Raw genomic sequence first — 13,844 nt, forward strand, 5'->3', positions numbered from 1 at the left:
CTAACAATTTTGCTAAGCAAAATTAATGTTTTCGACATAGAAAAACAGCAGACGGCTTATCTAAAGATTTCTACTAGAAAATATACTCTAGACAAAAGATTTTAGAAACTAATATGGCAATAACTTTTCACTTCTCATTTTACACCTTCAATTAGATTAAAAAAATTCAACTGAATAAAACTACTCTAACAGAATATTAAGCAATTCTATATAAAATTATGTAAAAATCAGTTAATGTATAATAAATTTCAAATAATTTTCTTTGAGCATTTTTTTCTTTTTATTAAATCACTTACTTTAAACAAATCAGTTTTTTTTTCTGTACAAATACATGAAACAAATATATATATAATATATATATAATGTTATTCAAATTTGTATTTTTGTTTTTTTTTTTGGTTTTATTTATGACAAAAATAAGTTAAAGAGATATAAATAAATAGACTGTTCTCAAAACAGCCATTCTTAGCTGTTAAAAATTAAAAAATAACAGTTGAACTATATGCAGAATGTTTCTTTCCTCATGAGTTTTATATAGCGGAAAGAATTATTTTTTGTTTTTGTATTGAAAAAAAAGCAAACAGCATATTATAAATTTAAATTCTACAGTAACTGACCTTTATACAACTATATATATATATATGTATATATACATATATATATAAAATTTTTTAAACAAAGTTTAAATTACATGCAACAATTTATGCTAATACTGTTGCTTCAGATGGAGTGTCACTGGCACCAACATCTTCACACGAAGTAACAGCCTAAACAAAATAAGAAAAAAAAAGTCAATGATCCAGTTTAACAAAGTATAAAAATTTATATAATTTCAATTCCAAACCTTTTCTCCAAAAGAATTAACTGTTGAAATAACTGGTTTATGAACTGATAAAGGAGGAGAAGTAGTATTTGAATCTCCACTAGCACAAGCATTTGTTTGATTTTCTTCTACTGTACTTTTTTCTGAGAGTTCATCGGTTAGCATTTCTGGACTGTCAGAGGCAGTTACTCCATCTCCAGAAGCAGGAGATACACATTCGGAAACACTGGTTGAAACGAGTTCTTTATCAGATGGACAAATACTTGTGTCACCTGCTCCATTGTTTGCTTCAGAAATAGGAAGTTCATTAGTGGATGCACTTAGTAATGTATCACCTGCTCCATTATTCTCTTCAGAAATACTAAGTTCTTTATCAGATGGATTTACAGATTTATCCTCTGTTTTAGCAGTTTCTTTGGAAATGCAAACTTCTTGAGGAGATGCACACACTGATGTATCAATTGGTTCACTGGAAACAGACGCTTCTTGACTATCTGAATTTACGACAGTATCTTTATTTTCATTATCAACAACATTATCAAGCACCGCTGGTGAAATTTTTTCTTCATAATTTTCATCTTTTTCTAATTTATTTTCAGTCTGCTTTTGAGATACATTATTCATTAAAACATTCGTATCTTCAGTAGATTCATTTGAAGGACCATTTTCATTACTTGTTACTTTCGGAATTTCTTCTGAGGAAGTTGTGTTTTCCTTTACATCAACGCTACATTTAACAACTGAATTTATTAATTCTGATTCTGTGTGGCACTTTTCAACTACTTCATTTTGAACTAAATCTTCATTTTCAGATTTAGTGTTTTCAACAGCCTTCAAAGCATTACTTTCTACTTCAGCTTGACAGAATTCTTTTGATGCTATTTCTTTTTCAGAATTATCATCTTGGATTTCTATTTTATTGTTTGAACATTCATAATTCTGCATTTCCTCAGAATTGACTGTAATAGGAGAAACAGAGTCATTGGAATTTTCTGTTTTCATTTGCTGTGAATTAAAAACTTCGTTCTCTCTTGTAGAATTATTCATTGTAATATCACTCAAAGCAGATGTAACATACTCTTTATGTGACAATGATTCTACCATCATATTCGATTTATTATACGAATTTTCTTGAATAAAAATATCATCGTTTGTAACATCATCTTTTGCTTCTTCGGATGATTCTTTGGATGAAGATTTTAAGTTTGGATTATTCGATCGCTTGCTGTAATATTTTTTCTTTGCTATCTTGTTTTTATATGACGGTCTACGAGGTTTAGAAATTCTCGAATTCAAATCTCTTTCTGAATGCTGAGATGAAAAATTCATCCCATAACTATCACTTAGATCTTTAGATTTTGTATCTACGGAATTCATATTTTCTTTAGAGAATCTTCGAATTCTACCTCCTCTATCTAAAGTCAAATTTCTGCGTGTGCGTCGAGGACGAGAATTTCCAGACAAATGGTTCTGATGACTTTGAGATTTTTCTTTAATTTCCTAATAAAATTACATTAAAAAGGATTATAATAATAATACAAATTTAATAATACTAATAATGGTGATAACATTTGCATATAAATTATCATCACTTGAAATATAATCAGTTATTAAAAGTAGTAAGATAAAAACGTTCATAGAAAACAAAGTCAATGAACAAAGTTTTCTTCTGAAAATACTGATTTCCAGAAATGCAAACACATTTTTTCAATAAAATTTATAGCTTAATAGCAATATATGAAAGCAAATTAAATCAAGAATTTCAGTAATATTAATCCTTAATTCTAATAGTTCTTTATGATAGAAAACAAAGAACTTATCAACTATCTACAGAACTATCTTGTATCTTATAGAATGCACACATGCAAGTTGAAAAATTGAAAAGGATCCTGCAATCAATTTAGTTGCTATTGCTGTCAGATCTAGGGGCTATTTACAGGAAAGAATGATTGGACACAGACAGATGAACAGTAAATACATCCTGGAAGTATCTATATGATGTGACTGGTCATAAGAAATGGCCACATCTCCAGACTTCTGGCATTAAGCATGTCTGGGCAGAGTTACCTACCAATCAAGTATGCTAGGATGTCAGTAAACTAGCCCAGAAATAAGAAAAACGCTAGACAAAATCTCTCCCAGAATAACATCTGACTGTTGTTTGACTCAATGTCATGCTTATTTTTGGCCTGCACTACAACTAGAGATTGTTTAATTATGTACTGGAAAGTGCCACTTCCTGTAAAGGATGCTTAGAGTTCAGTGAAAAGATAATAGATGCTTGAGTTGGCTGTATGCACTTTAATTTTTCCACCTGTAAACTGGATTAATATTCAATATCCTTGTATGTTATTATGGAATTACATTAGAATGCATTAGAATATCTTAAATTAGAAGAATTAGTCAGAAAACAATGCTTGATTGAAGAAGAGCTTTTAAAAGTGGGATTTTACCTTATTTCTTGTAGGGTAATGAAAACATTAACAACAACTGGATCATGCAATGGGTGGAAAAACTATGGCACCACATGCTTACCCTGCAAAACAGATTTCAAGAAAGAAAGCTATGAGAAAAGCCTGGTGCTACTGCAAATGTGGTTCAGGTTTCTGTAAGAGTATTGTTGCTGTACTTGTAGTTTTTAACAGGTAAATCTTCATTTGAGTCATTAACTTAAGAGTAAATATTAAGATCTGTTTGCAGACATAAAAGTAATTGTCCAGATTATTATTACTAATAATAATTTACATAAACAACTATAAATTACCAATGGAAAAAAAAATCAACGATTTTACTACAGTCGACCCCCTATAACACTTGATAATTCCGTTTTATATGAATTCCATGTTGTATGAGTCACTTAGATTTTACAAATACATAAGCCGTTCACAGCCCAGCACATGTATTTGTAAAATCTAAGTGACTCGTAAAACATGGAATTCGTATAAAACAGAATAATCAACAGTGTTATGGGGGGGGTCGACTGTACAGTTCTAGTTCTCTACATCAAATCTTGCAAAGTCCAGCAATGGCATAACTAATCCTAACATTCACATACAAAACTAAACCAAGTCCACAGATAAAAAAAAATTGTGTTATGAGAAGGAAAAACAAAACTACAATATTCTTTTACATGGCATAGGTAAACAATAGTTGTTTATTTTTTTCTTTTTTAGGTATCCTTTGGAACAGAGGGAATGACTCAGTTATACCGATATGCAAAAGCAAAGAGTAAGGTAACATCCTCAACTTCTACAAATAGAGCTACTCCAGTATCCAAAGTCAATACTCCAGCTTTAAGCAACCACATTCAACAGAAACTTCAGAAAATGTTGGTACAAAGCTATGAAGTTAGTGCATTTGTAAAGCATATTAAAGACAGACATCAAACTTTATTAGGAAACAATGTACCCATCATCAAGTTTAATAAAACATTAGAATGTATACAATTCATGAAAACAATCAACTTAAAAATGTTTGTAAGCCTGTTTCCATACTGCAACAACAACAATCTGACTGAGAGCAAATTTGTTACATTTAGTTTTTTAAAGGTTCACTTCAGACACATTGTTCTGTTTTTGTTGTTGTTATATGTATAATATCTAAAATATCTCAGATCTTTAGAATTGTATTTTTCCTTCAATCAACTAAAATAGAAATATTTGTTCAAGAATTCATAAACCTGTTTGTTCCAACAAGGTGATGCTTAGCAGGGATGGGGGAGTTGGCAGAAAAATACACAACTCGTGACTGTATTTTTTAAAATGATGCCCATAAAAAAATTGACTCAATTCCAACTCTCCATCCCTGATGCTTAGTACTGCATATTTCCAACCCATAGTAATTTCTGAACAAGTAGAATCAAGCACAAAATGGTTGGAGTAAATAGATTTGTGATTCCTAGGCATTTCCAGAACAATTCAGAAGTCAAACTCCACAGTTCTAAAATATTTATATCCATGACACTTGCATGCTAAATTGTTCATAGATGGGAGAAAAATACAAATTTCATTAATTATGAAATAGACATATTAAGTTAAAGGTTTTAATCAATTTTTTTAATATTTGTATCTAAGAATTTTGATCAGTTTATGAATATTTGTAATTATGTTTAATTTACATAAAAGCATTCACACAATCAACATTACATAAATTTGTATTAAAAACATTCATATAAATGACAACTAACTTTAAAAAATATTTTTTATTGTTCAAAACAGATAAATTTTCAATGCCTGCAACAAACAAAACAAATTTTATTACTCTTCAGTTTCAGTGGAGTTTCTTGTGGCTTACTCATACTGCTTACAACAAAAAGCTGTTGCTTTATCACAGTTTCAAGTTTCACTTGATTAACCACCTGATAGTGAATCGAGCTGTGGGTTTATCAATTAAATGATCAAATCAAGTGAGCTCTTGTGAAGTAGCACAATGAATTTGGAAACACTAAAGCAGTGTAACAAGCACAGCCAGTTACATGTTGCAAAAAACATTTTAATTGAACATTTATTCAGAATTTCAATAGTTTAAAAATAATTCTTATAAGCCAAAACCTGATTCTTTTCTTAGCTGTATGAAAACAACAATAAGATAATCTGAATGTCTTTAAGTCTTCTCACAGATAATTCTTTTACTCATGACAACTCTTGTTAGACAGATCTTGCTACACAAAAAGCCACTTATTAAAAAGTTTGTAAAAATCAGACCTTTATAGGCACAGATGATTCAGGATATTTTTGCATAAACCACATTACCATATTTTCAGTAAATTTTCCTCTCTATATAACTATCCACTATGAAAAAAATTGTTCAATAGTGTAAGGCATTTTTATTTATCACAAAAAATTTTAAACAACAATGAACTAACACAACACTTAGGAATCAGCTATTTAAGAAATTACATTAAACTCTTATAAGATTTTTTGAAGCAACAACAGATTATTTTTACATAATTCATTTGAATCCTAATACCAGAAAATTTTAAGTTGTTTAGTATTAAATTAGTTTATTTTATAGTGTAATGTGTTAATTCACAAAATTCTCAGGATATGCAATTTGTTTTTGTCAAATTTATTCTTCACAACATATGGATTTAAATTTTATGTAAAAATAGGTTGATAAGGTATTAATAAGTTTGGTTAAGAAAAATTCAATCAAATCATGTTAATGAACATGAATGTAAACATTAAAAAAAATTTCACTACTCAATTTAAAGACAGAAGGACTAATTTATTTCTCAAAAGTTTACTTGGTGATATGGAAGAAATACTTCCACATATTTTAGAATTAAAAAAGAAAAAAAAACTACTTTGCAAGTAAACTTTTCCTATCAGGCTACAATGCTAGAAAAAATTTTTTGCATTTCTGAAAAAGAACCCATTCAATTTAAAAGAATTTAATAAAAAAAATAACTACTAGAAACTATCAGACACAAAAGGTATAACTTCCTAGATTATCTAAGTAGTTTCTTATTAAAGATGTTCTCTATAAATAGAGATAGCCCATTTAAATAAAATTTCATAAATATTATACAACTTGTTAATATAACAAATCTAGTTAAAGAAAATAAAATTTACCATGTCTTTTCCATCATTATCCATTCCACTTTGACTTCCTTCTGTATCACTACGTGGCCTGCGAGTAGCACGCCTAAAGTAACGGCGAAAAAATCGTCGAGGTGGACCTTGGCGTCTGTTATAATCAGAACGCTGATTATCATCTACCCGTGAGATATATTTGTTCTATGGAATAGGAGGAAAAACTTTTAATTTTTGCAATTTATACATTTTTAAAATTAAAAAAATTTTAATGAGATTTTAGGAAAATTTTTCTATAAAGAAAAAAAAATTTCATATTTATATTTAAATAGATTTTACTAAGAATTAATAAGAATAAATAGAACTTAAACACATAACAAAACAATTGCACTTTCATACACCATAATCTATGTAATTTATTGAGAAAATAAACAATACCTTAAAAATTATTACTACTTTTTCATTTTTAATCAAATTTCTGTTAGTCAATAAACTAAAGAAACCATGATCTACATTTGAAATAAAATACAGTCAAATCTTAGGTTTTGACTTAATTCATTTCTAAAAGTTGTTCTCAAACCAAAACAAATTTTCCCATAAACAATATAGAATGGGTTAGGAAATAAAATCTGAAATTATGCATCATCATTTGAAATGGGACAGAAACTGTAAATCAAATAAAAATTAAGACTATAAAAAGTCTTTTGTCCTTTCTTACACCTCAGGAAAGTAACAGTCTTATGGCAGAGTTGACCTTTTATTAGAGGTTGCTCGTACACCTCACTATGCAAAATATAAAAATATTTCTCTCTGGTAATGGCACAAGTAAAAATATAATATACATTTAATAAAAATGGCCATGAGAGTACTGTAATTGTAAATTAAGACTATACTCCATCTTTGACTAAAATGTTGACTCCACCATAAGACTTACTTGCTGAGTGTGAGAAAGTATAAAAGACTTCTTGTATAGTCTTAATTTTTGTTTAACAAGACACATTTTAATTGCATAAATGTTTATAATTATTAATGAAAATCAGCATATTGCATAATTTCTGATAATACTAATAGTTAGTTTGATAGTTATAAACTGGAATTTAACTGAAAAACATTTTAGGCTCATTCATGATAATATATGTGTCAGAAAATAAAGCAAATAAACAAATCTAACGATGCACAGAAATATACAGTTAGATATAACACAAAGAAAAAGCTGAATGAGAGAGAGACATGCCACACTGAAATATAGCAGACCAAACAATATTGTGACCTACGACCAAAAAAATGTAAAGAGCACCAACATAGCGCCGTCTAATACAAAACATGTCTTAGCACAGAGATTACATTTTTACTTTCTTTCACAATATCACCACTGGAAAATTATTGAATATCTAGTTCCATTTGTTTATTTTTGATCATGTCTTAATTTTTAGAAATTAAATTTCTCAATGAGAAAAGTATTTGCTAACTTTATATATAACAATAGTTTTACATAGTCATTAATCATTAATTTATTTAAAACTACATTATCTCACCTCATTATCCCCTCTTTCTCTTGAATAAGAGTTTTTTGAACCAGGTGGTCTTTGAAAAAATTTTCTAAAAAATGGTCTTTGAGAACTTCTACGCGGTGCATAATTTTTACCCTCATCTTCATTGTAGCGTTGAGAAAGGTTATCTATATTAGGACTCTGAAAATAAGCAGTTACAACACATTATACAAAAATAACTGCTTATGTATGATAAAAGTTCATAATTTTAACATCTGATCTCAATTATTGACATTTAAATCTATTATGTATGAAAAGTCAATGTTTCCTATATACAGTTAATCTAATTCTTAAAATTTTAAAAATGTAATTTGCTTTATTGCAGAAGTAAATACAGTGGAAACTGGTTTTGCAGTCAGTCATTTAAACAGTCATTGCTACATAATGACCAATTTTTGAAATTACTGATTTTTTTTCTCAATTGACTTCAATGAAAATGTTTGGCAATTAAATGGTCAACTGCTTGACACTGCAAATGGTCAGTAACTTGTTGCACCTTTATTAAGTTATATGATAATTTAACAGTCAATTAACAAAGATATCAAAAATATTTCTAAAATATTGGAAGACTATAGATAATTCAGCATATTTTGTAAAAACAATTACAACCTGAAATACTTATTTCATGCATATAAAAATTTACTGTTAAATTTTAATTTATGGTAGCAAGTTTTTTTTTTTTTATTAATTTAAACAATTAAATGTAATTTATTTTAAAAATATCAATATAAATAGAAATTGTTGGATCATTGATGCATATCCCTTCCATAAACTATTTGAGAAATTTATTCCTGCATCAATTAGGAATTTGAAAAATCCTCAAACTGTATTTTAGTTAATTAAATTTAATTGATTACATTAAAGAATTATTCCAATGTAGTGATTATTATAATTTATGATTAAAATACACTGTAATAATTTGTATTGACTATTTCAATTTGTTTTAGTTTTGATTTTGTAAGCATCATGAAAATTTTCTGCAAAGATAAATTACAGTTAAGCTAAGTTTAATACAGAACTAAATTGCATTGTTATCCCTAGTGAATAATCATCATATAATTAAGAATATATTGTATTTCATTTATAGTATTGGAAGAATTTTTATTTTTAATATTGGCTACCACAGAGATCACTGAATTACCTATACATTTACATTTAATTTACATCAAACAGATGCAGTGGCTTTATATAAGACAGAACAAACACATAAGAGCATACTCTTATAAGCAAAGCAGGAAATATGTTTGAAAAATGCAAAAGAAAGCTATTTTCACTTAAAAACATACTATAATTTGCACAAAAAAATAATATAAATTCCTTAAGAAATGCCAAATAAATTTTTTATTTGGAAACTTTTAGATAATTTTCTTTACAGAATATACTTATTCTTCATTTATATTGACAGTTATTCATTAAGAAAAAACATTGTATAAATTAATATTTGTACAATAAAACTTTAAGTGGTAAACTATATTGAATTCTATTATTTCAAAGCACAAATAGATCTATTTATCTTAAAGTTTATAAAAATTTAAGCAAGATAACAATTTAAATAAATAAGTTCTTGTAAAGTTTAAGTGAGAAAAAAATTAATTGCTCTCATAATTAAAAAGGTCATCTTTTTTTTAGAGGCCTTTTTTGTGTCCTAAAGGTGACCTTTTAAAGCAGTTTCCACTGATATGAATTTGTATAGACAGGAAAATTAATTTCTTAAACAGAAGAATATTAAAATTTTAAACATTCTTACTTTCCGCATTTGCCTAAAAGGAGGAAAATTATTTCTTGCAGACCAACGACCACGATAATTCCAATTAGCAGCATATTTGCTGCCTTGCACAGTACTGCCATTTGGTCCAGTGACATTTGCTGCTTCATTTCCCTATTGAATCATAAAGCAATTATATATATGAAAAGTAATTGGTAAATTTATAAAATTTATTTTTGATTTTTATTAGTTTTGAGTGTTATAAAACTAACCTTTGCACTAATTACAACATCAAATTCAACTACTTCTCCATCTCCTACACTTCGTATCATTTTTCTTGGATTATTCTTTTTTATAGCAGACTAAAAGCAATTATTAAAAACAACAGTTTATTATTTTATATTAATAAACATTTAATTTTACAATTTTATTTAAGATAGTTACCTGATGAATAAACACATCCTCATTTGTATCATGACTGTAATGAATAGTTTAAATTAGAATTTACAAAATAAACATAGAAGTTATGTATTAACAACTATTTCAGGAATTGTTAAATAAGAAAAATAGTATCAATATTTAAATCTAATTGTCATCCGAAATTAATCAGAATACTAAAATCAAAATAGCAATTAAATTTTAATAAATTTAACTTTTTTCTTTAGCAGGTCAGAACAAAAAATTTCATGAACTGAATGGTACTACTACTAAATGGATGAGATGTAAACACAAAATAGTTTGAACTTATCATAGCAACCCTTCCCTATGCCCTATGCACTTGTGCAAGTTAGCATGTCCAGTACATAGTAATATTCATCTATATCAGTGTGCGCGCACACACATGCACATACAATGATATAGTATACATGAGATGTTCACTAAAATTAACAAAATTTGAGCATAGTGAAAATGTGAAATTTTGTTTTAATGTGTTTTTACAAAGCTTGAAACATGTTTGAGGGAATCAATTAGATAGAAAAGAACTCAAATTTTTTGAGTAGTGTGTTCTGTCATGACAAATGTGTCCTTCACATATTACATCCAATAACTTTTAGCATCTTACAATCAGCATTCCAACCAAATTGTCACTGTGTGTTCTGATTTTATGCAAAATTGAAAATAATGAGAAGGAAGCAATTTGACATTATTAAGGAAATCAAATCTAATAAAATAGACTGTCAAACAGGTTATTAAAAAAAAAAATTCCAGAAATGTTTCCATCAGTAGCATTATGGTTGGAACAAGTATATATGTGCATATGGAAATTATTATAAAGGAAAGTAATTATGTAATCATTATTTTTGAGCTAAATTTAGGGCCTTAGATTTTTGTAGAAAAATCAACTGTGTAAAAATTCAGTTTTGTACATAATATATTTAATTATTATATTCAAATAAAAATAGCAATATCAATTTTAAATAAATGTTCGAAGAAACGTAATAATAAATTATGCTAATTATTATGCTAAGTTTAAGAAAATGAAACTGCACTCTCTCTCAAGAATAAAAAAAAACTAAAACAAAATATTAATAATGTTAATTCAATAAGTCTGAAAATGAAATGAAATTTTATATTTTGTTCCTTTTTTAAACTGAATTCCATGATAGATCATCACACAGAATAAAATATGATAAATTATATGAATAGTTTTTAATCTTAACTTTAATATTTAATTTTTGCATTATTTTCATATAAGATTAGTAAAAAATTTACAATTCAATATATGAGTAAGGTTAATCAGATGAAGAAAATATTATAATTTGAAACATTTTCTGAAAAAATATAAATATAACAACAACAACAACAACGATATGTAAATATATTTCCATGATTTTAGAAATTTGTTTACTGACCACTAAAAATTCACCTAGTAATTTATGAACTCTCATGTAAATAAATTCATTCCTTGGGATCACAAGTGATGAGATTGGGAACCAATCTAATTGAATTGAAGTTGACAGTATTTTTGTTCTAGGATGACTAATCAATTTCTATAAAAACAAACATTCTATCTGTTAGAGGTTTGATATTTCTCCAGAAACTAGTCATAAATTATTCTCAAAATTTCAACTGTGCAAAAAGATTAAGCTAAAAAAATTTCCAACATTAATTTCAATCTTAAAGTTCCAAGAATTACTACTAAATCTGGCTACAGATTTTAGATAAATCCAGTGTACATAAAACTTCAATTAAAATGAAAATGAAATTTTCAAATATGCTTTAGATGTTACTACCTTTAAAATTTTTGAATCAAGTAGATATTAGAAAAAATTTCCAGAAAATTACTTAAAAAATTAAAAATTTAAAAACTTGACAACTGTGTACTCTTAGGGCTGTAATTTAAAAAAATTGTTACTGTCTTTCCCTAATCTTGAGAATGGAATTAGATAGACAAAATCCTAGACTAGATATGGAAATCTTAGGGGCAGGAGGCCCCAATTAAATATATATATGAATTTCTGATGCAAACTGTAAGTCATGTTATTTCAATTCAAAACTTTTGTCCTGAAAGCAGTTAATAGATGACGACTATTGTTAAAGGTAAAGTATAATGTATAGGGGCAAGCCACTACTAATTTGAGATGGAGGACATATTTTAAATTAAATTAAATTAAAAATATGAATAAAAGTTGCAGCCTGGCATTGTGACGACGTCACAATAAATAATTGCTCATTGTAATTGAATATACTAAAAAGTTAGTTCAATTATTATTTTTGGATGAAATTCAAGAATCAAAAATAAGCAAGAAAAGTGAGCCAACTTATTTAAAATGTCATCTTTGTATTCTATACATTCTAAACTCATTATATATCTAATGAAATGTATTGAAATATAACAAGTTAAAAAAATAAGTTTGAACTTAATAACCCCTTATCTCTCTTAATTACCACAAAAATGATTAAATTTGGAATTTATTATTATTTTAAAAACATTCAAAGTGGTTCACTTTTTAAACTAAGATTGTCCAAAAAATTTGGATATTAAACAAAACATTAAACAGTTTAGATTTTCTAAACTCACCAAAATATTTTGCACAATAAACAACATTTCAACTGTATTTGTGATAAATAAAATAAAACCATTACTTTTAAAACTGGCTACAATATTTTAATCCAAGCAAGTAGTTACTCATTCTCTGTATAATAATCAAATGCAATCAAAAGAGCCAACTTTATACCTGTTATCAATTGAGTTGTTCATATATAAAATCTATACAAGTTGGAATTAAATAACATAAAGGACTACTTACAGTAAGATCTGGATATTTTACTTTACAGTAAAACTGACAAATTTGATTGTAAGGAAAAATAAATAAATTTTACATACAAATCAAATAGAAATAAAATGTTAATTTCAGTTTAATGTAAAACTTCTTAATTATGTTTCAAAATAAATTTTCAATTTTAGATTAAAATCTGCTATTGCAAATCAATGTCTATAACTACTAAATCATATTAGATTTTAATATATTGCATAATTATATAGTTAATATAACTCAAAACAACTGAAATGAATTAATACAGGTTAATAACACTTAAGTTAATTCATTTGCTAATGGAATATGTTTAACAGTTACAGTGCCTTCTCATTACTGTAAACCAATGGTTCCCAATTAGTGGAAATTGCATTAAGGAGTATGTGCGGCAATCTAAAATTGGTCAATTTAAAATTTAAATGCATGAGATAAAACAATCAAAAAAATAATGGGTGGACCATCAAAAATTTGGCAATTTACAACATGATGTGGAATGCATAAATTCATTTATTTATAACTAAAAATATTCTCGAAATTTCATTAAAAAAAATGCATTTGTGACAATACCGAAATACAAGAAACGAAAATTGTACAATTATCATCATCATCATGTCAGTGAAGCAGCAATAAAATATTTACTACCATTTTGCACAACATACCTCTGTGAGAGTGGATTTTCGGCCATGACAAACATGAAAACTAAACATCGTCACCAACTTCAACTCAAAGATGACTTGAGACTGAAGCTGACCAAAAAGCAACCAGATTTTACAAAGTTGTGCAAAGAAAATCGTGCACATTTGTCGCATTGAAATTAAATAACCTTATGTTATTTTCATTATTATTAGAATTGTATTTTAAAGGTAATAAATGTAAAAAAAACTTATTCTATTTATTACTTGTTGTCTACCCACAGCTTCGCTTGCATTATATCGAATTTTCTCGTGGGAGTAAGATATTTTCTTGCAGTAAAAT

The 13,844-nt window shown here is 27.2% G+C and overlaps 1 protein-coding gene across 1 annotated transcript in view; it reads right to left on the bottom strand.

The window, feature by feature from the left end:
* Positions 1 to 366: 366 nt before the first annotated feature.
* LOC111622724 overlaps positions 367 to 13,844 on the bottom strand; it is a 35,320-nt gene continuing 21,842 nt past the window's right edge. Inside the window, exons 3-9 of the mRNA XM_023365142.1 lie at positions 10,057 to 10,090; positions 9,885 to 9,974; positions 9,655 to 9,786; positions 7,893 to 8,048; positions 6,397 to 6,561; positions 845 to 2,323; positions 367 to 767 (exon numbers count right to left, since the gene is read on the bottom strand). Of these exons, the coding sequence (XP_023220910.1) occupies positions 702 to 767; positions 845 to 2,323; positions 6,397 to 6,561; positions 7,893 to 8,048; positions 9,655 to 9,786; positions 9,885 to 9,974; positions 10,057 to 10,090 (2,122 nt within the window). The 3' untranslated portion in view covers positions 367 to 701. The remainder of the gene's footprint in view (positions 768 to 844; positions 2,324 to 6,396; positions 6,562 to 7,892; positions 8,049 to 9,654; positions 9,787 to 9,884; positions 9,975 to 10,056; positions 10,091 to 13,844) is intronic.

Source organism: Centruroides sculpturatus, unplaced genomic scaffold (assembly GCF_000671375.1).
Source record: "Centruroides sculpturatus isolate CEXI.00-Female unplaced genomic scaffold, Cexi_2.0 scaffold307, whole genome shotgun sequence".
Taxonomy (NCBI): Eukaryota; Metazoa; Arthropoda; class Arachnida; order Scorpiones; family Buthidae; genus Centruroides; species Centruroides sculpturatus.